The following is a 27,974-nucleotide window of genomic DNA, read 5'->3' as shown; positions in this document are numbered from 1 at the left end:
AACAAAAAAAACAAATATGAGAGGAGTTTATTTCTTTAACAATGTAAACAAGAGAAAACTTGTTGTTCAAAGGGGGTACAATTTATCCCAGAACTGAAAACGATCATCAAATAACCTTTCCTTCATTCTTAGTGTGTTCCCGATATCTAGATATTTCTGAGAATCCATTGTGAAACGATCCCATTGGACGTTATTCAGCTTTTTATCTACTCCTGGGGTGGGGTTGCTGAAAAATATAATTGGTTATAGCGATGTTTAGTCACCACCAAGTATAGATATTCTGTAAAATGCATTTGATGGATAATATTACACTAGGGTGGAAAATGAAAAACTTAAAATTATTTTCTTGTTGTTGTTGTAATGTAATTTTTTTCAATACCGGTTTAATGATCACCTTCTTTAATTTAATTGTTGTTACTTACATTAAAATATATTTTATCAATCCTTCAGGGTGTCAATGCAAAATATTCCTTATTTGAGAAAATCATGTTGAATAAGGGGCAAGCTATCTACGTCATGAATAATGAGTTTAAACAAATAATATTCGTTCTATAATTGCAGGAGATGATGATAACATGATCTCAATTGAATTTTCAAAGCATTGAATTTCTTTTTCAATGAAACATAATGAAACCTACTTGCCGCTGTAGAATGTAATATGATGTTTTCATGAATATTTCATCCCTGAAATCTGCTTCTCCGAGTTAATTTGTTTCAATAGTTCCTCTATTTTTCGCAAAATGATAGGCAATGTTGATTTATTGTGAAAAAAGCGACGGGTGCTTGATATACAAAAAATATGGCATAAAGCGCCCACGCTTTTTCACAATAATACTAGTATTTTTCGATCGTTATTGTTTTAAGCTTATTTGAAAAAATATTTTTAACTTTTTAGTTCGATGTTGTTTTAAAAGCGTGTTTTTTAGTTTTTTAAACTTCATTTATTCAAATGTAGAAATACGTGTAAAGTGAGTTCGAATTATATCAAGGAGGTTACGAACAGCCCCATCTGCCCGCGAATAGATCAAACGAACATACATATAGGTGAAGCTAATGAAAGCGTGATAAAATAATAATGATAAAAAAAAGGATTGTGCTTTAGACCACACGACTGGAGTAAACCTTCTTCAGCTTCATCTATATGTATGTATATGAATGAATGAATGTGAAAATGAAAAAATACTTGAATAACCGTTGTTTGTAGACTGAAGATTAGTCCCTTGAATTATGTTTTCAATGATATGATCCTTTATTGAAGTTTCCTATTTTGGAATACTGAAATTCGTAAGTCATACTCACCCGGTTCTAGCAAAATTTGCGTGTAGGGTTGTTAATTTCTCCACCATATCTATTTCAGGAAGTGGCGACTCTTCTCCAAATCTGGGAAAGAGTACTTGAATATAGTACATATAAATCAAGTCATCGTGATGAACTACTCCTGGAACAGAACACGAAAAGCAATTAACTTTTTGAACTGATTCAAATATCAGTGTAGACTAAGTCGACCGAAGTGATGATCAAACTATCTTTCTTAAATAAAGCAATGAGCAAGTTTTCTACATTCTAATTCTAATGATTTGTATCTGTTAGAATTCATCGCACAAGAGTGATAAGACGGTTTTCAGTATAGTGAACGTCAAGTTTTCTTGCTTAATGACAGCAAAAAAATCATCTGCATTGAATGATTGTGAAAAATTTAATATTTCTGACCTATAATAATTCGAAGTGGGGGCTATTCTACAAAAGAGGAAACACGCTTTACAATTAATGTGGTTTTGATGATTTTCTGCTCAGTTATTGCTTACCACCTGGCACCGTATTTGTTCCGGGAAAATAGAAGTGACTGTAGCGTCCTTGGAACGTAAAGCAATAATAGTACACAGGCATCGTGCCATACTTGGAAACTAATTTTGCTGCTCGATTCACTTGTAAACCCATTATTGCATCGGTGTAGAGCTACAAAAAAATTAAAATGAAATACTCCTTACACAAAATAGTTATTAAAGTATAATTATTTATATTTATTTCACTGCTATTTGAAAATGAATATACATTATTCTCATTTTTTGCTACTTGTCAAGCACTAGAGCCTAATGGACTTATGGAGAAAGAGTTCGTGAATGTCCAATTTTCATTTTTTATAAAAGCTCATCGCATGACCCCAGCATAGGGACGATGGGTTTGGGTTGTCGTGACTTCGACAGATAATGGGTAGCAGAGTAACCTCTCTTCTTGTCGTATACGAAGTCAATCCGAACAGTTAGATAAAAGACTAATGTACCGGGTCTGATAAATTTACTACTCAGTTGATACCATGTGAAACCTCCCTCATGAAAATAATGATTAGACCTCGTGTAATACCACGCTGTCCATGCCATACGAAGAAACTGCCGAGGTTCGGTACCTATTTGGTTTTTTCACCATTCGAATTGACTTCGTATATAGTATACTTACAGGATACAGAATAAGATATAGCCGGTGGGAGACCGGGAAGCTTCGCAAACAAGGGTTTGTATTAGACAGAGAAAGTATTCGAAAAAAAAATGTGAACAAGTAATTGAAGAATGCAATAGAAGGTTCTAAACGGTATGAATGAGAGACACTTATGACTAGCTATGATCATTTCATTTTTATTTTTAATACATTTCCGGACACACTCAAAGGTTGGGTATAGATGCGAGCGCTAGACCATATACAGAATCTATCAATATTTTACGAATAAATCGAAAACAACTCATGGTAGCAGGTTGGTTAGCGCAAATGGATCTTCTTACTCATTTACCCAACCGCTATGTGAACGTTGGTTCGATTCGAACTATAGTATTTTCAATTTTCACTGCGTATCGTCTGGGCCATGCTAGAAATCACACGTTGAAAGGTGAGAAATCGACAATCCCCAACTCGTACACGTTTTGATTCTTGAGAGTTGTCGTTCTTAGGAGTGACAACTGTTTAACGTCGAAAATATTTGACACATTTCAACCTAACAATTCTCAGGAAGTTTATTCCATATGAACGCCGTTCTCCAAATGAAAGAGTTCTTAAACAGTGAAGTTCGAGGTGTACTGAGTTGAACCTCGAAACGATGAGCAGCCACAGTCCGTCGCGTATTTCTGATATGTACCTCTCTTGGTGGAATCAATTTTGCCAAGTCACTTGAACACTTCCTGTGAAAGTATCTATAGAAGAGAGACAAATCACCAACCTTTCTTCGACGTTCCAGACTATCAAAGTTGCAAGTTATGTTTGGGTCTTCAATCAGGTGAATGGCTTTTTTCTGGATGTAATTCAGCAGCTTCAGGTTATGTTTGGGGACGTAGCTTCATACATGAGAACAATACTCCAAAGAAGGTCTGATCTGAGCTTTATAAAGCATCAAAAGTTGCTGAGGTGTGTATAGTTTTCTGATTCGGAACAGTGTGTCAAGCTTCTGAGAAGCAGCCTTTGCAATTCCAGCCACATGATTGTGCCAAGACATATTGATGTCCATTTCATGCCCCAACAAACTCATCGAAGCAAAAAGAGAAATTACCTGACCTGACATTATTATATCTGTTTCGGAAAGATTTATCTTTTTGGAGAAAACCGATGCCTGGGTTCTTGTGGCATTGAATTGAACCTGGCTACTTTCACCCCAATTCGAAGTTACTTCTAGATCCTCATTAAGATATTGAACCTCCTGATGAGACAAGTGTGCTGTCGTAAGCAAAGCAATATATTGGATTCTGGGTTTTATTAAATATGTCGTTGATATACAATGAAAAGAGGGTTGGAGACAATATGGATCCCTGGGGAACACCATCGTTGATGATGAAAGTATTCGAAAGATATCCATCGACGGTCACGTGCAGGAAACGTTCTTTAAGGAAGCTGAGGAGCCATATACAAAAATGATTCGACAAGCCTTTCATCGAAGTTTAGCCAGCCAATCATCATGCTACACTCGATCAAAGGTCTTAGAAATATCAAGAGCAACATCTCTCCATGTTTCTATCCGGCTACTGAAAATATATTCTTATATTATGTTTCCCAAAAAATATTTATCTAATTCAGCTTTCTACTACATCGGAAGTAGAGTTATACTTTATATAAGTTAGAGGATTTCTGGCGAGGGATTCACATAACTCCACTACTTGCTGTCTGCCAAGGCCATGATGATCCAAACTTCACAGTAGCCTCTCTACTTTTGTTGGGGCCATGAACTGATACTTTTTCAGCTTTTATAAAATAACGGTGGTCTGGAAATCACGGGTTCTTAAAATCCCATCTCTTTATAAATGCCATAACAATATTCTTTTGGTTTGTGCAGATCTTTTATGGGTTGTTGGTCATATTCTTTTGGACACAGAACACATTACAAGACAATTTTGATAGTCCTGTGATGCATTGCCTTCAAATCGTTCAGAATATAACGAACTGCCTCCATTCCTTTGTTGAAACGTCTGAAACCAAGGTCTCTGTTATACTTCATTCTGTCAGATGCCCACTAATTCAATTGTCTTTTATTTTAGGGTAAACAAGTACATTGGAATAGTTTGGTTCACGAATTTCAAGCAAAGAAATTAATCACTAGGTGAAACAATAATCAATAGGCTGCATCTGCGATTTGATATTACACAGTGCCGGTTCAATTTCCGAATGGTAATAGGCTGAACCATACATATAATGTCTGAATTCATTCTTGTCTTTGAAGAATAATCCTGAATGTTACGATGGTATCTGAGGAGTCAACAAAAACTTTCTCTGTGTTTTTTGTAGATGTAATCAGATTAGGTAGATTTTCCATCAATTACAATTTGAATTGGGGAGTACTCGAGGCAACGACACGCATCCGATTTGTATCAGATAAGAGTTGATGTTTCGTAATACAATATTCAAATCATCATCAATATATTGTTTGAAAAAAACTTTGTGGGAAATAATCGTTAGGTAACCATCTAAAAACAATTATGGAAGGTGGAATACCTAAAAATTAGCCAGAAATATCGCCATGAAATATCACTACTGTGGAGTAAAAAATTGTAATCTTATTATCTCATTTATTGGTCAAATGAGATAGTAATGAGAACATGTAACATGTACCGTTAATGGGTGTGATTTTGTCTGATACGGTAACCAATATCTCAAGAAGCATATTGAACATTCGCGGGTTAACCTCTGAGTTTGTTTACAAAAGGAATTTTCCTAGTGAATACAGTAACCAATAACAATAATAATCTAGAACTACTAGCGAAGACTCGATAACTGACACACCGGCACCGCCTTATTATTATAATCAATAGGTACCTCTACGAGACATTCCTCCATAGAAATAGTAGTTTATGCACTCAGTAGTTATTTGTTGCAAACTATTCTCGATTCATCGAATTAATTGTCTGGGTTTTCCCACAGTTAGAATTACAAAATATCGCATAAAAGCAGACAGACAAGGTGAAATATATATAAAAAAAAAGAGTTATTCGATGAATCTGCTAGAAAACTAATGGACAACTCTTGGTTCGTTGATATGGGTTTCATATTATACAAAGTAACTGTTAACTGCTGAAAATTTTTGACGAAATTTCTACGACCGAACATCCATGGGGAATTGTGGGTGAGAGAGGATAGTTTTTTTAAGGGCGTAACACAAACACTACAGGAAAATCTTTAAGGCGTTCTAAGAGCGGTGCCTGTGCGAAAATAGTGATTCACATTGGATTTAAATCGCTGGAGATCAAATCCATTTGGAAAAACGTTCTCAGGAAGATTCCATATAAACGCTGTTTTCCAAATGAAAGAGTTCTTAAACAGTGGAGTCCGAGGTGTACTGAGTTGAACCTCGAAACGATGACTAGTCACAGTCCGTCGCGTATTTCTGATATGTACCGCTCTTGGTGAAATCAAATGTGCCAAGTCACTTGGACACTTTCCGTGAAAGAAGAGAGACAAATCTCCAACCTTTCTTCGATGTTCGAGAATATCAAAGTTGCGAGTGATGTTCGCGTCTCCAATCAGGCGTATAGCTCTTTTCTGGATGGAATACAGTAGCTTCAGGTTATTTTGGGGGGTGGAGCTCCATACATGATAACAATACTACAAAGAAGGTCTGATCAGAGCTTTATAAAGCATCGAAAGTTGCTGAGGTGTGTACAGTTTTCTGGTTTGGAACAGTGTTACAAGCTCGTGAGGAGCAGCCTCTGCAATTCCAGCGACATGATTGTGCCAAGACATAATGGTGTCCATTTTAACCCCTCAACATACATATCGAAGCAGAAAGCGGAATTGTATGACCTGCCAATTGGTTCGGAAACATTTATCTTTTTGGAGAAAACCGATGCCTGGGTTTTTGTGGCATTGAATTAAACCTGGTTACTTTCACCCCAATTCGAAATTACTTCTAGATTCTCATTAATATATTGAACCTCCTGCTGCCGTTGAAGATGTGGATCCGCAGCCGATGTTCTGGATTCCAAATGTAATGTCGAGACAAGTGTGCTGTCTTCAGCAAAGCAATACGTTGGATTCATGGTCGTTGATGGTAAAAGTATTCATCCAACTGAGGAGCCATACACGAAATTGATTCGACAAGTCATAGCATCGAAGTTTGGCCAGCAAACCCTCATGACACAAACGGCCAAAGGGCTTAGAAATATCAAGCGCAAAAGCTCTTGACTCTCCATGTATTTTGATTGCGTTATTACAAATATGGCTGACATCAATAGAAGGTCGCCTGTTGATCTTTGGTTCCGAAATCCATAGAAAGAGCCGAGAACGAGTACACGATATGAAGTACAAATCTTCATGAACAATAATTAACAGGCCCATTTTCATGGAAGATGAATGGAATTACTAAAAATTAGCTCTTATATAAGCTCTACTGAAATCTCTTGAACTCACATGATGTAGCGTTCCATTGTGAAAACTGATCACAGCCATGGAGCTTGAACTTGAAAATTATGGAGTATCACAAATAAAAAAAATAGGTATTTCAATAGTGCCTGTTATCGTTTTGCTCAAGTTAACGACATATTATGATGGGAAAGGAACGTTTCCCATCATAATATGCCTACATCTCCATCTCCATACAAAAAGTGGGAATCTTCTGAAGAAAGGAAGAGGAATGTTCAGTTCATGTAAAGCAGTAACAGTCAGACACAAACTAGAAGAAAAAGCCCTCACGAAACAACTATCTACTTTCATATAAACATTGAACTACACGAAAGAAAGAATACTTTCGAAACAACTAATTTCCCATGAACATTGGATTATATATAATACTTTTTTTTTCTATCCAATTTGTAATACAAACATTCGTCATGGAATTGAATAAGATATCATTCACAGGATTCCTACCCACATGTAACACCGTCATGTCGTATCAAAAAATCAAATTTTTGAATTCCCGATTTACCATACCTTATCCAACGCGGTAAATTGACGGAGTGGTATATAGGGCACCCGAGTCACGATCGAAAGGTCGTGAGTTCGAACTCCACCTCAACCTGATATCTTTGTCCAGAGAATCTAGTTGAAGTTGGGATGGTTCTGCATCGTTACATGCCTGACGAACTGCGAATAGCCATGATCCTTCTTAGGTGCCGTTATACCAAAAAATATATCTTATTAAATCACATTTTACAATGTACATAAGTTTTTGTGTCACCGGAAAATTCTTCGAAAGAAAAATATTAATATCTGCTGGAGGTATGGTTAGTTGTTCGGTTGAGATTGAGAGTGAGAGTGTTTAAATTTCGAAGAGGCTCCCCAGTCAGCTACGAAGTCGAATTGTCACATTGATACCGAATTTGATCCGTGCTTTGTATTTCACTGCAATGTCCATTGCAAAACAACTAGTTTTTGGGCGCTGGTCTTGAATATTTTATATACCTTCGCGAGATTATCCAGTTGTTATTCATCTACAGGCATGTTTCTGAGATAAAATTTCCTGATAGCCCTACTCACTTCTCTGGATCGAGTAGTATTCCTTTCGTAGAGAAAGGCAATGGGTGCGATTTTTTCAAAATCGTTATTAATTTCTTGTGTCAGAGTAGCATTCTTCACAACAGCTGAAAAATACCAATAAATGAAATCTTTGAAAGTCTTCATTTAATACATTGAATGGTTCGTTACGAAAAGTTATTTCTCACCATATGCACTAGCAAGTAATTCATCTTTTGTTTGACCGGTCATAAATGGAACTTTTTGAAGTTTTCCCTGTTTGATGAGAATAGCGGGATCATCGGTCAAAAATCTTGTTTGTCCAAAATCACCTTCAATAACAGGAGACCACCTAAGAATGGGATCCCATCCAAATTCCTGGAAAAAATACACACACTCCTACATTTTTGACCTAGATAGTTATAGATTTCTGAATATATTAGGAGTGAATTCTCATTATTCAGTATACGAGTATATCGTATTGGAATTTTTATGTTGATTTGTATCAATTTACCAATATATTTTTTGAATTTATTGAGTATTTTTCTCAATATGTCGTTGGAGATATGACACTTGTCAGTGCTTTTTATCTCATTTGGTTAAAAATGACAGATACATAAGTATATTGTATAGTTGCGATCTAATAGTAGAAAAGCTTCAGTGAGGGGAAAGTTCTTAACGATGACGATATATCTGAATCTTTTCGACATTCATTAAAAGTGCCTTCAAATACCTATCCAGGATATTCATGGAGCTATGCCATATACAGTGCATTTCTTTAATGTCCCCCCCTTTTATTTTTCGAAAGGGTCAACTCAAAAAATTGAAATTTGGGATAATGAAATCAATGCATGAATACTTTATTCTGAAGTGAAACTGACAGATGAAACTTTCAAGATGGCGATTGGGCGCCATCTGGGAAAAAATTAAATAGAAAGGGGGGTCTTGTGACACATATTTTTGAAGCTCCTGACAAATGCTTCACAACCCTAGAATATATTTTTAGTATCTTCAACAACTACAAAATTATGGAACTTTAAATAATTGCCTGAATATATTGATATTTAACTACATAATATGAGGCAATGAGCTTGATGTCAGATCAAAAAATGCTCGAAATGGTTGCCTAGAACTTCTTGACATATGAACAGCCTATCCGATATTTCACGCCGAACATTTTCGAACACAGTAACGTCAATATCTCTACAAATATTCATTATTCTCTGGCGTGTACCAATATTCGTACACCTTTTGCTTTAAATAGCCCCATAAAAAAAGTCCAAAAGTGTCAAATCTGGCGAGCGGGCTGGCCATTCTGTAGCACCTCGATGGCCAATTCAACGATCGGGAAAAGTAGTATCCAAATAGTTTCTTACTTGTCTGGAGTGATGTGGTGGTGCTTCATCTTGTTGGAATACAATGTCCATATCGAATTCATTAGGATTCGCTTCGACGATTTCAGTGATGAGAGGGTCAACATTAGTTTCCAGCATAATCAAATACAGTTCCCCTGTTGAATTTTGATCAATAAATAGAGGTTCTACAATATGGTTTTCCAATATTTCTGCCCAAACGTTAATTTTTTCTGGATATTGGGTATGTGTTTCCCGGAAAACGTGAGGGTTGGTGTCACTCCAATAACGGCAATTTTGTCTATGAACATTGCCGTTCAAAAAAAAATGTATATTCGTCATTAAAACAAATATTGTGGAGATAGGTAGGATGCCTTGCAATGATTTCCGTCATAATTTCGCAGAATTCTGTTTTTCAATCAGGGTCATCTTCAGTTAATTGATACCCATTCCTCTTCAAAAGTCTCCACACAGTAGAAGGAGACACCTCACAAACATTCGCGACCAATTATTTGCACTCGCTGTTCTTCCGGAATGGACGGATGAACTGTGGGCTTTTTGTTATGTACACTACTGGTAGTTGTGAATTTGGATACGAGTTCCCTCAAATATTTTCTACAGATAGGACGATTCGGAAAACGTTCATTGAAAATCCTTTCGGTCTCGTCAAAGTTACGCGTTGCACCTTGAATATAAATCGTTTAGATTTTTTACTCCAATGGACGAGATATCAATGAGTTTTTTCATTTTATTAAATATTTGGCCATTTTGTAGTAGGTGAAGATATTGACTTCATATTCTAGGGTTGTGAAGTATTTGTCAGGAGCTTCAAAATGATGTCTCACAAGACCATCCTTTCCATTTAATTTTTTTCCCAGATGGCGCCCAGTCGTCATCTTGAAAGTTTCATCCGTAAGTTCCACTTCAAAATAAAGTATTCATGGATACATTTCAATATCCCAAATTTCAGTTTTTTGAGTTGACCTGTTCCAAAAATAAAAGGGGGAATTAAAGAAATGCACTGTAGAACTGGGTAAAGGTGATGATATGTACCCTTACGGAGATCGTTAGAAGACTCCATCAACGAATATCGAAGATGGCTACCTAAGATGGTCAGTAGCAAAGCCAAGCTTCGTCGTCGACCGTCAATGGAAATCGTCTTCCGTCTTTTACTGCAACTTTCATTGTGAGGCAGCTAGATTCCAATATCGGACAGCACTGTTTCCACCCGCCAAGGTCTCATCAGAGATGCTGAGCTGAATCACAGTGCATTGCTGGACTCGACTTGAAGGACAATCCTGAATAAGTAGAAGTGATGTCATCTATTCTTATGAAGACACCATCTGTGGGATCGACAGAAGATGCAATCCACGAATATCAAAGATAAACTAGGCTCGAAGTGATAGATGGAGTCTTCGTAAGAAGAGATGTCATAGCGCCTACTTAAGGAAAGTTGAGTCCAGCAATTCATGGTTTAACCTATGCGACTGTATTTCAAGCGGAAATTTACGCTATTGAATTGTGTGCGGGGAAATTGGAAGAATCCAACCTCATACACAAGTCAATAAAAATATTCTCGGACAGTCAAGCGGCGTTGGAAGCTTGACTGTCCTTCCATTGCCTTCCGGGCCAGTATGGCCTGGAAGGCAATGATGCTGCTGACTCCCTTGTGAAGGAGGATGATGCAAGCAGCTTCATCGGACCAGAGAACCTGACATTGTCATCGCTTTAGGTTTTGCCGAACAGAGATTGAACACCTGGATGGCAAGAAGATTTATGGACTTCTGGCACAATCTTCCAGGATTGGCTCACTCCAAGCCGTTTATTCATCCTTCGAAGCTTGATACCAAATAGATTTTGGACTATAGTAGGGATGAACTACGATGTCTAACAGGCCTTCCTACAGGTCAATGTCATTTGAATCATCATATGCAGAGACTCAGACTGTCGTAAGACAGTGTGTGTCGTCTTTGTTTGGAAAATGATGAAACAGCAGAGCACATACTTTGTGCCTGCTCAGCTGGGTACCGAATCAGGTTTTTAGAGTTCGGCAGAGCCGTACTCTTACCATCTGACCTAAAAGACGACTCACCATACAAATTAATCGACTTCTTTAAGAAGCTGGGTTTATTTGGTGGAGTGTGAATAGGTGTGAGCTACAATGAACCCGTGCGGGTTGCGGTGGAGGGTCGAATAGACCCACTCACTTCGGACCTAACCTAACCTAACCTACTCGGACCAACTCCATTGATGAGACCTTGGCGGATCGATGCAGTATGGTGTTCACGAATGCTTAGTTTTTGGGGTTTGGTTTCAGATATGAAGAATTGCATTGAATTTCTATCGAAATTAAAAAAAAAAATCCAATGGAAGTTCACTAACTCATTGTGTCGAAACATTTTCGCTTGTGTTCTTTGAAATTAATAAAAGACATTTGAAAATAATGACTCATAGGTTTTTCTCACCGTGAATCCAGATAGAGATTCGCCTAATTGTTCAGCAGGCACAGTTTTCAAACATTTAACTATATTTTCAGAAGTATCATCAGGACATCCAACAAGTTGAGCTTGTTTCTTAGCCAAATCAAGCTGATGTCTTGGAATGGGCCAAATCCCTAGGGGAGCTCCACTCATGGATATGACTTTATGGAATAATCCTACGGAATAAAATGAATTAACTTGCTTTGTACGATAATGTTGAGGCATTAGTCTAGTTAGATTTGTCTAACTAGACTAGATTTGTGAGTGATCAACCATCAATTTTTATCATGACTGATTGATGAAATTCAGAATATTTCATGACAGACTCGACTAAAAGGTGATAGTTCAATGTAATTATTGTAATTATTGGCAATGACATCGAGATTTCGCCATCGGAAATGATAATAATAATATAATATGATATATTAATTGCAATATATTGAAATTTTGGCTCTTTTCTATATATGTTGATATTTTTGAAATAATGAGTCGATATGTATCTCAGCGGTAAAAATATTCCTGAAAGAGCTGGAATGTTATTTTATTTTTGAAGAAGCTTGTGAGCCTCAAAAAAAACAGTAGTTATTAAACTCCTATGTCGAAGTATGGTCACTTTTTCCAATTTTATTCTTCCAAAAATGAGTGGTACATGAAGATACCTCAACTATAGATTTCCACTTGTAGAATCTATACCGTTAGTCGCTCAAGACGTTAATGAATTCCACATATTTTAGACATATGTTGATTTACAAGCTTTTCCATATTCATTAATATCACTGATAATAAAACAACTGTGCTACAGTTATTCAGACGATTTTTCTTATCATTATCAGCTCAAAATTAGTTGAACAGTCTACCAAACACAGGAAGTTACATTCCATTGGCGCATTTTTTAAGTACGATGATACGTATTTTGGAAAGACCACAAGATTCATTAAGCTGTTTCAGGATATTTCATTGGTAATTGGTTAGAATGTAATTTCAGGTGTCGTGAATCATAGCAGAAATAGTTGGTATTTTGATCTGCATTGTTGTTGCTATTGAACCATTCATGTTGGTAGTTGAATATAGAAAGACCGGGAAGTTTTGATTTTCAAATATTTTCAACCTTTTGACCAATACTCTGTATCTACTGAATCTTTGATTGTGTTCGTCATAACTTATTGATCTGGAAAATGGAATATTATAGTATACGGGGTTCATTCTTGAACTTTTCGAACCTTATCTCTGCTATTGAAGACAATTTGTTCCGATTGGTGATAACTTTCCTACCATGAATCACCTTCAAGAGGAAGATCAAACTAAAAAACTGTTTTTTAGTTTGATCTTTCTGAAAAACTGTTTTTTAGTTTGATCATTTGGTGATAGAAACACGTGTCAAGGTGTTAAAATTACGGTTTGGTGTTGGGAAAAAACTCCAGAATATTCATTATGTTTGCTGATAACATAACTTCAACGAAGAAAATGGTAGATCTGAACTCCGACATTGAAAGAACAACAAAAGAAATTAAAAAATAATTCAACTCAAACGATTTGAAGCTGAATGAAAATAAAACACAACTCTTTACTATCTCCAGCAATCCTCTGATATGATTAGGAGGTAGTTGTAAACTTGTAAGGATCAAATATTGTAGCCCCCTCACTTGTTCATCACACACAGAAATCCCGAGTAAAAATTTCATTACAGTTATTTCTACTGTGAAAAGAAAGTATCTTGCGCAAACACTTCAAGTAGGTATAATATGCTTTCTCATACACTCGCATTTAACATACGTTATTATTCTATGGGAAAATTGTAGTTCAACTTTTATTCAAATATCCAGACTACAAATGCGGGCAGTCCGTACGAATTATTGCTGAAGTAGGCCCAAGAGAATACTGCCAGTTTCTATTTTTCAGATTTCGTATCGTAACTCTTCTTCACATTTTTAATTTCTATTAGCTACTTCATATTCACAGCAGTGTGAACTAGGTATTCAAGAAAATGTGAAATACATAGATATAACATAAATCACACATAATCAATGAGACCGCCTAGGCATCGATTGAAAATCACAGAAAATAATTCACTAAATCTACTTAACTACAATAAAATACCTGATATCATAAAACCATTGAAACCAACTGCATTCAAAAATAAGTTACAATAATTTTCGAAAGCTAGTTCGACATTACTTGCTTGGTGCAGCAGTAATAGATTGAAACTTAATGCAGACAAATGTGAAGTTATGAGTTGTAGTCGAAAAAGGAGGTTTATACCTTCCCGTATGTAAGTCAAGAGTCAGACCTGCTGAGATGCAATGATATCAAAGACCCAGGGATTATACTTGTCTATGAACATTCGAAAGACATATTGTGGAAATTGTTGAAACTTTAATAATATTGAAGCTACGAAGCTGTTGTATTACACCTAGGTAAAGTATCGTGTGGACTCCATTCTATAAGATCTAAGATCTAAGCATTGAAAGAGTTCAAAGAAAGTTTTCTGAATTCTCCATTTTCAGAATAGATGGTTATTACCCTGAGAGAGGTATTAGTGATATGAACAATTGTGAACAACTTCCATCGTGCTTTGGAGGACATTACAAGCTACCCTTCTTGACGTAGACCTTGTCAAGATGATAAGGTCATCTGCATAAGCTTGCAGATCTACTTTTCTTCTGTCGAGAGCATCAAATAGACTATCTATCAGAAGCGACCACAGAAGAGGAGATGATACCCCACCTTGAGGGCAGCCTCCGGAGACCCTGAAACTAATGGCCTTGCCTTGAAGAGTCGTAGTTGCAGTTTTGTTTACCAGTATGGCATAGATCCAGCCAGCTATGGTCGATTCTATACCTTTCTTAGCCAGAGATGATCCTATAGATTTAGGTGGTGCATTGTCAAAGGCTCCTTCAATATCGAGAAATACAGCAACCGCAATCTTCTTGTTGTCAAGGTAGTGGGAAATTTTCTCTACACGGTTGATTAATGCTAAATCTGGCAATATGCAAACATGTACTTCATTCATTTTTCTTTTTTTTAAATTTCAGCATTGTGAATATAATTTCGTATTGTCCTATGAATGGGTAACTGTTGGTTAGTAAACCTATTATTATTATTAACTTCAGGTAAACATTCTATGAATCAGTTGTGCGTTGTGTTTTTACTACAAATCCCGCTATACTCGCATAAATAATTAGTTACTTGCCAACTTCAGACAAATTGGCGAGTACCGTTCTGTAACTTTTCATAGCTCCGAACGTAAACATACGAATATTTTTAAAACCTACCTATGAAATATCACAATGAAAAAAGCCTAATTTTTGTTTGCACTAGAATTAAAACACACTAAAACAGAACCATTTCGATTTAGAAAACTGAACGTTGAATGCCTTTTCAAAAGAAGTGAACTAAATACTGACTGACTAACACGCTTCGATTTATCTTACCATAAATTTACTATACTTACGTTACTCGGCGATTTGAGTGCTTATTTCCATGATTTCTATTTCCATGGAGTGTTTAATGCATTCAACTTTACCTTAATAGATTATGCTATTATTTGACTTGTCCTTATCCAAGTGATTGAACAAGTATCAAAAGACGCCTTTCCAAATATAGTTTTTACCTTGAGACATGGGAGAAACCATATGCAGAACATTACTCCAACCACCTGCACTATACCCCTCTAGGGTTACGCAATTCGGATCACCTCCGAAAGCTTCAATATTATTTTTGACCCATTTCAATAGCTCGACTTACTTGGTCTTTCAAACCATTATTTCCAGGAGCAAGTTTGTCTCCAGTGCTAAGGAAACCTGAAAATTGATATATACGTTAATAGTCTGAAATTATTAAATTCAAAATCTAAGAGTGGTGTTTTAAAATTATTGACTAAATTGGTAAAAAGCTGAGATCAAAATAATACATTTCACATTGAATGTGTGAAAGAAATATAACATTGTGAGTGTTAAGACACCCTGTACCAGCCTCAACAGTGAGTTCAAATAGAAATAATGAATTATTGATGAAAAATAATGTGAATGTTCAAATTTCGCGGGATACGTTTATTCGATTACCGAGTTTTTTATTTTCTTTTTGTTTGGTACACTTGTCACGAACATATGAAACCGATGAAAAATGCTGAGAAAGTGAAGAAAATTGTTACACTAGAATCTTGCAATGTTTCCGAAAATTTTGGGCATGAAGCGTGTGACAGCGAAGTTCTTTACAAAATTGCTCATTAATTGCCGAATAAAGTCAACGGCGATCCAGATTTGCTTAAAAGTGTCATAACTGCTGATGAATCATGTGTATGTGGTTATGACAGCGAAACCAAAGTCCAATCGTCCCGATGGACGAGCCCAAGAGAGCCAATACCAAAAAAAGCAGGGCAACTTTGATCAAATGTTGAGGTTTTGCTCACTATTTTCTTTGATTACCGTGACGTAGCGCATAAGGAGCTCTTGCCACATTATCTTAGTTCAATAAGGAGTATTGTATTGAAGTTATGCGCCGCTTGAGACAAGCAATACGAAGAAGATGTCCGGTATTCATGACTTTTGCATCACGATAATGCACCTACCCACAGCAACAGTCATTGTTTGTTTGTAATTCCAATTTTTTTCGAGATTTTTGACCTTTGACCTCGAATAAATTTTTTTCCACGCAGCGCAATCATTCGGAATTCTGAAATCTTATTTTTAACTATGTTTTGAACAATTACACGCATTTGCAGCTTGATGTAAATTTATGTACTTTCACTCTTATTTTCCAGTCTAATTTGACCGGGCAAGTAGTCCAACAACTGTTTGGTATCAAGCTTTGAAGGGTGAATAAACGCATTGGAGTGAATCAATCCTGGAAGATTCTGCCAGAAGTCCACAAATCTTCTTTCCATCCAGGTGTTCACTCTTTGTTTGCGATGCCAATACCAGGTTCTGGTCCGATGAAGCTACTTGTAGCACCCTCCTTTGCAAGGGAGTCAGCATCCTCATTGCCTTCCAGACTAGTATGGCCAGGAATCCAGACCAGAGACAATCTATTAAGTCTTCCTATTGAGGGGAGTAGTTTTTGGCAATTCGCTACCAATTTAGACGTTGCTCAGTAGGAGCCAAGAGCTTCCAACGCCGCTTGACTGTTCGGGAAGTGAAGCGGCGTTGCCTGAACTAACGTATTCATCAGATTGGACTCCCCGGGACTTCTTCCCAAGATTGAAGACACCTATGAAAAGACAGTGTTTCGCCACAATGTAGAAGACAACAGCCGAATCGCTAAGAGAGCTCAAAGACATTCCAAAAAGTGCATATCAGAACATTAACGGATAAATGAATATTTTTTGAGGAAAATGAAAATTCACCTTATTTTTTTTTGATAGAGTAGTATAACTAAAGCTAAATTATGTATTTCTATCATGTATATATTAATATGGACAAATCTGGTCACCAATGATTGACAAGGTTTTCATAAAATATAGAATTAGTAAAAGAGAACATCAAAACTTTCACAGGAACTGAATTCTCATGTAGGTGTGGAACCAATGAAGTTTCAGACTGAAAATAATGTCTAAGGTAAGAATGAAGAGGGGAAATTCAACAAACTCAGTGAAACGAATAATTCACAGGCACTAGCTAATAGCCCAAAATAGGATCATGAACAAAATTATCAACCGAGGTGAATTGTTGATCTAATCGAATTCAACTCATGGATATTCAAAAAATCTTTATCTGGAAATGTGATTGGTAAAAGACAATTTCTTCAGCTATTGGAAATTGTAAAGGGTATATCTTTCAATTAGTTCAGATGTTGAGTTTATTTACCAAAGTGTCTGAAGCATTTTGAGACTCATATGAACTGAAGAAACTATATAATGATATTTTCTGATTGATTTGGGCGTTACTTGATGAAGATCCATGGTAATTTAAAAAACTACACCTCACGATTTGATCTCCACAAACTCAAATCGTGAGGTGTAGTTTATGAAAAAATAGATAATGGAAGTTTCCAAAGATTCAGAGACAACATTCATATTTACTGCCAACATAGGGCAATTGATCACAGGACGTGAGCAGTTTACGAACAATCAAAACTAAATACGTTGAGAAATTATTATTCGAGAAAACGTACATTGAAATTAACTAGAAGAGTTAAATAACACGAAATACTCTCTATCTGGATCTTCAATCCAGATTATTCAAAGTAATTTTTATATTATTTGAACTCTAGAAAATCAACGAACAAATAATCATTATGAAAAGAAAAGTTTAATCAACGTTTTTGACGTGATGATGAAAATATTAATAGACCATTTTGATCTTGATGTTTATCCAAGGAAAACACAACAATATGATTCTGTATTATAACCAATCCAGCTTTTACAGAATATGGCTGAAGCAATATATAAGTCTCATCGGGATTTAGAAGCAAAAATACCAATTATTGAATTTGTTAAAAAAAATATCCAGAACAGCAACTGCTGCTCTGTGTATTTCTTCATTTTTATCTCCATGAATAATTTACCATTATGTATGAGTTGAATAACGTTATCAACGTGACCAAAAAGATAAGCTACACCTAATTAAAATCCCAACATTTATAATCAGAAAGAAAAAATATATCAACGTTAACAAAAACAATAAATTTAATGAATAAAAACAGTAGACGATACAATTCAACCAATATTTTTCGCGTATTTTGAAAGATTTTGTGGCGAGTTTCATTCACTTCATTTTCAGTAACTTTTTAAATAATATTATTTGTTTGATATTCATTGATTTAGACTGGAAGTAAACGTCATTTGAGTACGTACGATTTCTTTGAAGCATTATTTTAATTATACATTTGTATCATTTTCTACTAATTTAAGTTGGTTATTAGTCACACCTCCCATGCGACGATTTTATATATGAGATATGATCGCACGAGGGCATTATATATCATCTTCAGGTGAGGAATATACAATATATTTCTCAGGAATTTAAGTTTTGTGATGAGCCCGGAAAGTTTTCTCACTAGATGTATCATATGGGAATCCCATTTAAGCTATCTATTTGAAAATACCCCAAGATACTTCACTTTTTCAGCAGATTCTATTATATGAGTTGTTTCACTACAAAAGACTATCAGTTGCTTGTACGATAGAAGTTAACTGGTGTAACTAGTAAATGTTTTATATTTGGTTTTTTGAGATTCATAGTGAGAGATGTATAGTTTGAATATTTCATTATCACGGAGAAATCTTTTTCCACAGTATATTCAACATATTTTTCCATATGAAGCATAAATAGTATGGGACCCAAGACAGTTCCGTACGATACACTGAATTCAATTTCTCTGAGGAAACTCATCTCGTTACTGATAGATATACTTTAATATTTGTCAGCGAGGTAACTTTCCATTAGGTTAAGTAAAGTTCCTTTGAAGCCAACATATCCTAAACAGTTAATGGGTTTTTTATGACCGACCATATCTAGATCGGAGATTAGATCAACAAAGAAACAAAGAGAAGGTTTCTGCCGGTCTAAAGCTGAATATTTCTTGAAAGTAACGTTGAGAATTGAATTTTGTATTGACCTAGCGATTTGTAATCCAAATTGTTTCGAAAACCAGTAACACTTCGAAACTTACTGATTCTATCCTTCAATACTTTTTAGACGAAACAGAGAGTATAGGAAAATGTTTATATATAATTGAATTAATTTTTTTTACCTGTTTCATAAATAGGTCTAAACACGGCTATTTTGAATACTTTAGGAAAAGTACCTGTTTCAATTGACCAATTTTATATGAATGCTATTGGTTCAGCTAGAAGATCATCACAGGGTTGATATTGAAGGTATTAGTGGGAGTGTAACATATTAAATTCGATTTTTTTCACTGTATCTTTGGGTATATAACCTTTCACAATTTGAAAAACAAAGCTTGATCAACATAGAATCTGCTGTAGTGTAATGAAGGGCAAACTGAAAAATTCACTCGTGGAAGTTGCTATGTAATATGAATCACCGGAGAGTTCAATTAGTCAGTAACTACTGATTTTTCGATTTGTAGGCGAAATTTATGAATAAGACAAGTTACTATCACATATTAATTATATACTCAATGATATTTGAATTCTTTCTTGCTTTCAAATATAGTTGAGTTTGAGTGGTTAATGACTTAATAAGACCGTTTGTGATTCAGTTTCTCTTCTTCATCATATTCCTTTTCTTTCTGATACTTTCGCTGCAATCATTTATTTATTGTGATTTATTTTATGAAAGTTTCTGCGTCTTCTTCCACATTTTCTTCCGCGTATAGTTTTTCCAAACTTCTCTCGATTTAGTAAGATATTACGAAATTGCATTCTCAAATAAAGAGTCCTGTTTATTAGTGTATTGAATTTTCGAAAACGACATCTGAGCATCTACATTCTTTTGACCTCTTTCACAATGAAAGTCAGGGCAATTAAAAAAAGAGTTTCGAAACATCAACAATATTTCTGAATAGAACTTTCCAAAAAAGTTCCGAGAAACAATGATTTGAAGAAATCATGTAATTGCCTTTCGACGAGTCATCAAGTCAAAAACTTTGAAAAATGGCTTGAGTTTACTGTTACAGAGTGTACATTTCTTTAAAGAAAACACTTCTTATAAGCACAATTGACAAAGAAAAATAAATGAATTCAATTACCTAGTGTCGCTATTCGGTAGTTGAAAGTAACCAAGACGATATCTTGATCCATGTAATAATCTGGACCTGCCCAATTACTTGGCGAACCAACACTGTAAAATCCTCCAGCGTGAACATGTACAATTACAGGGCGTTTGTGATGATTGTTTGCATGTGGAAGCTACAAAAAATCAACTTGAACTGGTAAAATATATATATATATATATATATATATATATATATATATATATATATATATATATATATATATATATATATATATATTTTCATTTTGTCTTCAATCGAGGACCGCCTGCCCGGTACTGACGATGCCCAATAGGCTGAAACAGCTGTCTACCGGTGGCTCTTAAATTGAAATCAAAATGGGAGTGATCAAAAAGTACTTATCTATTTATTTTTTGATTTTCATGGAATCATTTTCCAGCAGCTTGACTGCATTAACCTTTCTAGATTTCATATCATTTCTAGAAACATGTGGATTCGTTTTCCGATGGCATTTCTGGTTAGCTTCCCAAATTTCTGCCACCACAGTTGTCGGTTGATTGGTCAAACCACCAACACTGACATAAAAACTTGGCAAGTTGACTTGGGTGTCACACCAATAGGTGGTTCCACTTATGTTTCGCTTGGGTTTTCGCAGCTATTTTTATCAAGTACCTTCTTGGTTTTTCTCATTTATTCTTCCCTCTACGCCGATGACACGGCTCTCCTCTCATCTTCCATGGGTCGGGAGCTCGGGATCGTCTATATGCAACGTGCATTGGGCGACCTCGAGCGCTGGTACCTCGAGTGGAAGATCCGAGTGAATCCGGATAAAACTCAGGCAATAACCATGGGAAGAACGATAGCTTCTCCGGCCATGAAAGTGAGAATCTCTGGAAGGGAGATTGATTGGCAAACGCGGGTCAAGTACCTAGGTCTTATTATAGACCGTAGGCTCACCTGGAACCCGCACCTGTTAAGCGTGAAGGCAAAGATCCAGGGTCGGGTGGCAAGCCTGTACCCTTTGATCAACAGAAAATCGAAGCTGAGCCTAAAGAACAAAATCACGATCTATAACATGATGTTCAAGTCTGTCATCATGTATGCTTCAGGCGTTTGGGGACAAGCGGCTCCGACCAACATCTCCATCTTGGAGACTCTACAAAACAAAATTCTACGGATGATTGTGAATGCTCCGTGGTTCGTGCGGAATGAAGCCATCCGCAGAGATTTGAAGCTGCCTTCCATTCAGCAATCCATTCAGTCGAGGAATCGGCGAGTTTTAGATTATGCTGAAACTCACGAAAATCCTCTAGTCAGGGAAGCTATAGATTACGCTGTAGACGACCCCTCCCGATATAGAAGGCCCCGACACTCTGTCGTATGAGGCCCCTATGTCCTCCGTTAACAGATGAATAATATCTTCATCTATCTCACCCCAGCCAGGTAGGGGTATAACGCGAAGGGCGGTATGGATGTCTCAGGACTTTCATGCCACCAATTAACACCAGTCATAACCCGTTTGTCTCTCTGACGAACATCAGTTGAAAGGGGAAGGGAGCCAGGCTTCAACCTGCAGGAACTCAAGATGGATTACGTCATTTAGTCTTCAGTCGAGGACCGCTTGCCCGGTACTGACGATGCCCAATAGGCTGAAACAGCTGTCTACCGGTGGCTCTTGAATTGAAATCGATATGGGAATGATCAAAAAGTACTTATCTATTAATTTTTAGATTTTCATTGAACTATTTTCCAGCAGCTTGACTGAATTAACCTTTATATATATATATAGGCAGTTTTCTTGTGAACACGAGATCTATCAACTGAAACCACAAATGTGCGGTTGGCTCCTGTTGGTGGCTCCGTGCATTTGTATTTCTATATTTCTATCTTTTGGTAACCAAGTGTTGCCCATCCTTACACTTGGCTACACCATACTGATGATGGGCCAAAAGCCCGAAACACGTGTCTATGGTTTGCCACTTTCATGAGTGTTATGTCCGATATTAACTTCTGTTTCTATATCAAGACACTCAATAACTTTCATATTTGTATATATATATATATATATATATATATATATATATATATATATATATATGTATATATATATATATATATATATATATATATATATATATATATATATATATATATATATATATATATATATATATATATATATATATATATATATATATATGTATATATATATATATAATATATATATATATATATATATATATATATATATATATATATATATATATATATATATATATATATATATATATATATATAAATTATAGGCCCTGAAGAAGCTTCCTAATAGAAGCGAAAGCTTGGTAAAGTAGAGGTGAGTTTTGATTTTTCGACTGAGAGACCCCGTTAATCCATATATATAGCGCCAGCCCGTTGGGTCCTCGACTGAAGACAAAATGTGAATAACCAAGAAAAGCACTTAATGAAAATAACTGGGTAAACGCAAGAGAGATATAAGTGTAATCACACCCAAGTCACCTTACCAAGTTTTTATGTCTTTTGATGACTTGGGTGTCACACCAACTGATGGTTCCATTTATGTCTCGTTTGCGTTTACGAAGTTATTTTCATTAAGTGCTTTTCTTGGTCGATTTAGTGAAAAAAAGTGGAGTAGATATAATTGAAAACATTTGACATATAGTTGATTATGGATAAATTGAGTGGGAAAAAATTACTGAAAATAAAAACAGAATATTGAAATTGAAGAAGCAGTACTGAAAAAAATGAAACAAAAAAATACTGGAAATACAAAAAAGTAGTCTCGAGAAAACATTCCAATCGAGGTACACAAGATCGAATCGAATATTACAAATGATTAACTGATTTGAATTTATAGAATCCACAATGAAATGAAATAATTATCATTTATTGATTGAAGCGATTTGAACTCTCTCACCTTTGTGGTATAAACATTAAGGATGAGGCAATCTTCTGAAGAGTTGCCATATGCTTGTGGCTGGGGACACAGTACTCCATCTTGGGTGGCGTCATATATACCTGTCCATTTTTCAACAGGTACTGGAGGCTGAAAATTATAATGAAAATAACATTTTTATATTTTCATACTGGCTAATATCAACAAATAATATACGAGTATTCAAAGGACCAACTCAAACTTGCCTTGGGCTACCTTGGTGCGCTTTATTTTATCAGATCAGATCTTGGTAGTCAAACGCACCCGATTTAGTTTTGCTATTCTTCGCATAAAAGTTATCAGCAATTTATTATCCGCCCTCTGGTCCACCACATATTAGACATTTTTTTTTCTAGTATGTCATTCAAATATTAGAAGCAAAATGGAATCTGAATAGTTCAGAATGGAACCTCTGCGTCCACTCGAGCCCGTTGTCGTGGCTTGAGGGTCATAACCTTGCATGTTCCAATTGTCTCCACTAGAATTAGTACTGCGACTTTTACCGCTAGGCTGAACAGGAGTTTTAGAGTCACGCTATTTTTAAGTTCATTTGCTCATTAGAAGCATTCAGATATATAGCTTCATCAGATGGATAATCATCTTTTTGAGTTACTCTATTTTTGATCCCTATAAAAATATGTCGTTTGTGGGAGGCTCTTCTTCGAATTGTGTTGACCGAATCTTGAGTCTAGAGACGGATTAGCGTAAGTATCGACGGAACAGTTATGTAAGTGTATAACGCAAACCATTACAAGTCCCAGATTACCATCAATGCTTTTTTATAATCAATTTTTTGTACAAAGGTTTCTGTAATTCAATCAATCAATCAATTTATTTGCTTATTATCGATACAATAGATTTAGCATCGTCATGGTAGGTAAATGTAGTACAAAACATACACATTTGAAGGCAAAGCATTATAACTTACAGTTGAAAAATTCACTCACGTCATAAGGCAGAGATCAACCAGCAGCCCTTTTATACTTTTTTTGAATTTAATCATATGTAATTTCCTCATATATGGTGGTAGATGGTAGATGGTTATCGCCATAGTAAAAAAGCTTTTATGAGTAATTGTCAGTCGATGTTGGGGCATAAGAAGATTGTGGCCATTTCTGGTCAAATATTCATGGTTGCGATTAACTTAAGGGGTGTAATTTTGTGTCTTGATATAGACAAGCTACTCAAATATGTGTAGAGCCGTAATGGTTAATATATTAGATTTTTCAAATAGAGGTCTACAGCAGTAAGTTCGTTTTGCTCTTCTCAGGACTCAAATAGTCGTTTTTTGTAAAATGAATATTCTTTCCCAATCAGTTGAAAGTCCCCAAAAAAACCAATCCGTATGACAGCTTAGACATAAATAACCCTATGTACCTACGTAAGCTACTCTCAAATCATAAGAGGGAACAGAATCATTGATTCTACGAAGCAGGTAAAAAGTGCTGAACAGCTCAGTAGAGAGATCTTTGATGTATTCTTTCCAATTAAGTGTTTGATCCAGCGTTACCCCCAAAAACCTAACGGATTTTTGACTGTCCTTCGGTTCTTTTAGTGTGAACGTAATTGTTTCAGTTTTCTTGACATTTAAGCATAACTTATCGGCTGCAAAAAAAATTTCAATTTTTTTCAACGCGTTGTCAGTTAGTTGCTTTGGATATTCATGTTCTGGGTGATTCTCATAAACAGTAGTATCATCGGCAGACTGATTCGTATTGAGGGGGGTTCATATGGTGTGGAATAGTAGGGGTCTCAATATTGACCCTTGAGGCACACCTGCTGTTATACTCACTGCTGGAGATCTCACACTACTTTGTTCTACAATTTGCTTTCGTTTGGATAGGTAAGAATCGATCGAATCAGCTATTTTCCTTCTGATTCCATAGTACGGAAGTTTATCGAGTAGAGTCGAGTGTGACACACAGTTGATTGCCTTCGAGTGCCATTTCAGGGTGCGTTTACAATTTCTGGACTCAAATTTTGAAGAAGACTGTGTGATAGTGGTTTTCGTTAATGATACCGAGGAGGATCGGTCGATAGCCAGGCGGTTCGACGTGGGGTTCACTCACTCGAATTGACTGCCGTGTTGGTCGGTGGTTCAAGCCCTAGTTTGAACGATCGATTTTCCAACCCGTGTTAGGAAAAACACGTGAAAAGGCAAGAACTCGTTAATCCTTAGCTCGCACAAGTTTCGACTTCTGAGGGCTGTCGTTCGTAGGGGTGCGACAGCTGATTAACGGAAAAACATATTTTAAACAGAGAGTCTTTGATTGCATCGTACCTATGAATTAAGGATCTGACCAATAGAATGTTTGAAGGTCACTATTGGTAGTATAATTGTATGTGCCCTTATTGTAGCGAATGCACGGAATTCTTCAGTGAATGAGATGTGGCCTTAGTTGAGTTCGCCATACCGATAATAATCTGCTTACAGAATAATTGTTACCTTAATGATTTTGAAATGATACAGGTGTGGTTTTCAAACGGATCGGTGGCTCCAATAATTAAATGGAGTGTGTTTGAGTAATATTCTACAGAGAAATCTTCACTGAATAGTTTACAAAAACACGACACGTATTTGAATACACAATAACATCTTTAGGTGTAGTGAAACACGTATGAAAGTACATGAAGAAGCTATTGTATAGTGGATTACGGATTCTCATCAAGTATCCAATTCTAAAACATGGTTTTCATTGTGTTTCTCTTTACTGTGTTCGGAATCACATTCTTAGAGTTGAGCCTCTTTCCGAGGGTTGCTCGCAAGTCAAAAAGGCAGTTGTGTTTGTATGAACAGCGAAAATAAAGATAACTTACTAAACGCTCAAACCGTTAAAAATATCAACTTCATAATGAATATGACACATGACTCACAACAGCATAAGGACTTTAAATCTTGGTAGCAATTATAAACTACGCATGTGTCTTTAACGAAAATAATGTTGAGGTCTTACTACAAGACCTCAACATTATTTCGATAAATTTCTATTTTTGAAAGGAAACTTTGTTATTTAGCAATACCATGAGATACACCAGCACGGGGTTTCATCTTTTGTTGGTGGTTCGATTGGTATGGCTCAAAAATTAAAAGTTTGAATTTGAAAAAATGGACATTCATCTGAGAAAATATTTAGGTCGATATTAGTCGACATTATTTCCTGAAATATTCCCGGCTGAATGCATCGATGTAAAAGAAAATATCAATTCTCAAATTGAATCAATTTTATGACCTGAATAACAAGACATTTCAACAAGAATATTTGTCTGAAAATACAATCATCGAAGAAATAATGTCTGAATATATAAACGGAGTTCGTGAATGACTGAACTCGTAGTTTTCAACAATAGGATTTCATTGTTGAAACCTATCTTGCTTTGACATGAGACCGCAGAGCCGACGCCCGAGTCGCCCGACATACTTGAAGCGGTTAGATGCATTTACTATACCTACGCCGCGAAATTCTTTTCGATTTCAATAAAATAATTACTATTTTTTTTTCTGATTGATTCGGCAGTTACTTGATGAAGATCCATGGTAATTTCATAAACTACAACTCACGATTTGATCTACACAAACTTTATTTGAAAAATATATCACGACATGTTTTGCTAACACAGTAGCTTCTTCAACAGTGATTTGAATATTATAAGTTGCTTCTTACGCTAATATTTATATACCACAGGTAACTACGATTGGGACTACCACTACCATTAAATTAGGTAAACCTCTACAATTCTCATATACCTGAGGTAGCTCTTCAATTATGATTACCTGAAGCATATTACCTCAGTTATATATCAATAATAATACTTCCTCAGTTTTTTAAGAAAACAAGTTCAGTAATGGTGATCTATTCAAATCCAGTTGGTCATTCATCAGAATGTTTGAATTTTTAAGTTTCTTAATTTCCATTGCTTCCAAATAATTCAGTTTCAAACCTTCATTTTCTCTGTGTAAGATATGATTTTCTTCTGAAAGATGATTTGAATATGTTGACTTGTTTTCTTATTTACATGGCTCATATTATGTTCTTGGATTCGATTCCTAAATGTTCTTCCAGTTTGACCAATATATTGTAGGTTATGAAATAATGACTATTTGGAAAAATGTTTGTGATTCTACCAATAAGTTTAGTTTGAGATATTGAGATTTCTGAGTATCGTATATGAATTGTTGGTAAACTAGAACTGAGGAATAAAAAAAAAATTCACGTACCTGAAACCTCAATTCGTTAATAGGTGGTTTGGCATATCGAATATTCCTAAAAGCATATATGGTTTTTCCCAATCGGGATCTTAATGAACTTGTTCCTTTTATTTTCCCCAATGAAGTTGAAACAATTGGGGTTTCAATTGAGTGGCATCGAACTTCAAGAATTGATGTTAAACAACACAAAAACAATATAAAAATCAAATACATCTCTGCAACGTACTGTACAAGGTAACAGAATGGCAATGAATACTCGAAGATAGTCGATATATATCAGGTTATTGTTTGTTTCAGCAGAACTCCACTTTAAATTCAATGAGCGGCGAAAATTATGATGGTAATTTGTTACTTTTCGGAATTGATTAGATAACATTTCTGTTTGGTTATTCCAAATTGTTTGTGAATGACTCTCATAATCACACTTT

At 35.8% G+C, this 27,974-nt stretch overlaps 1 protein-coding gene across 1 annotated transcript; it reads right to left on the bottom strand.

The window, feature by feature from the left end:
• Positions 1 to 15: 15 nt before the first annotated feature.
• On the bottom strand, positions 16 to 27,853 carry LOC111507074 (juvenile hormone esterase). Its single transcript, XM_074180028.1, is given in 11 exon segments — positions 16 to 226; positions 1,300 to 1,438; positions 1,806 to 1,956; positions 7,867 to 8,045; positions 8,127 to 8,295; positions 11,735 to 11,925; positions 15,360 to 15,486; positions 15,488 to 15,549; positions 20,402 to 20,561; positions 23,322 to 23,450; positions 27,556 to 27,853. Coding segments are annotated over 11 exon segments (1,671 nt in total). The 5' UTR covers positions 27,760 to 27,853; the 3' UTR covers positions 16 to 66.
• Positions 27,854 to 27,974: the final 121 nt, after the last annotated feature.

The sequence above is a fragment of the Leptinotarsa decemlineata genome, unplaced genomic scaffold (assembly GCF_025532065.1).
Source record: "Leptinotarsa decemlineata unplaced genomic scaffold, Ldec_3_MD MMD2_tig00026282_RagTag_RagTag, whole genome shotgun sequence".
Taxonomy (NCBI): domain Eukaryota; kingdom Metazoa; phylum Arthropoda; class Insecta; order Coleoptera; family Chrysomelidae; genus Leptinotarsa; species Leptinotarsa decemlineata.
Note: the sequence above shows the minus strand (reverse complement) of the source record. Positions and strands in the feature narration are given on the sequence as shown.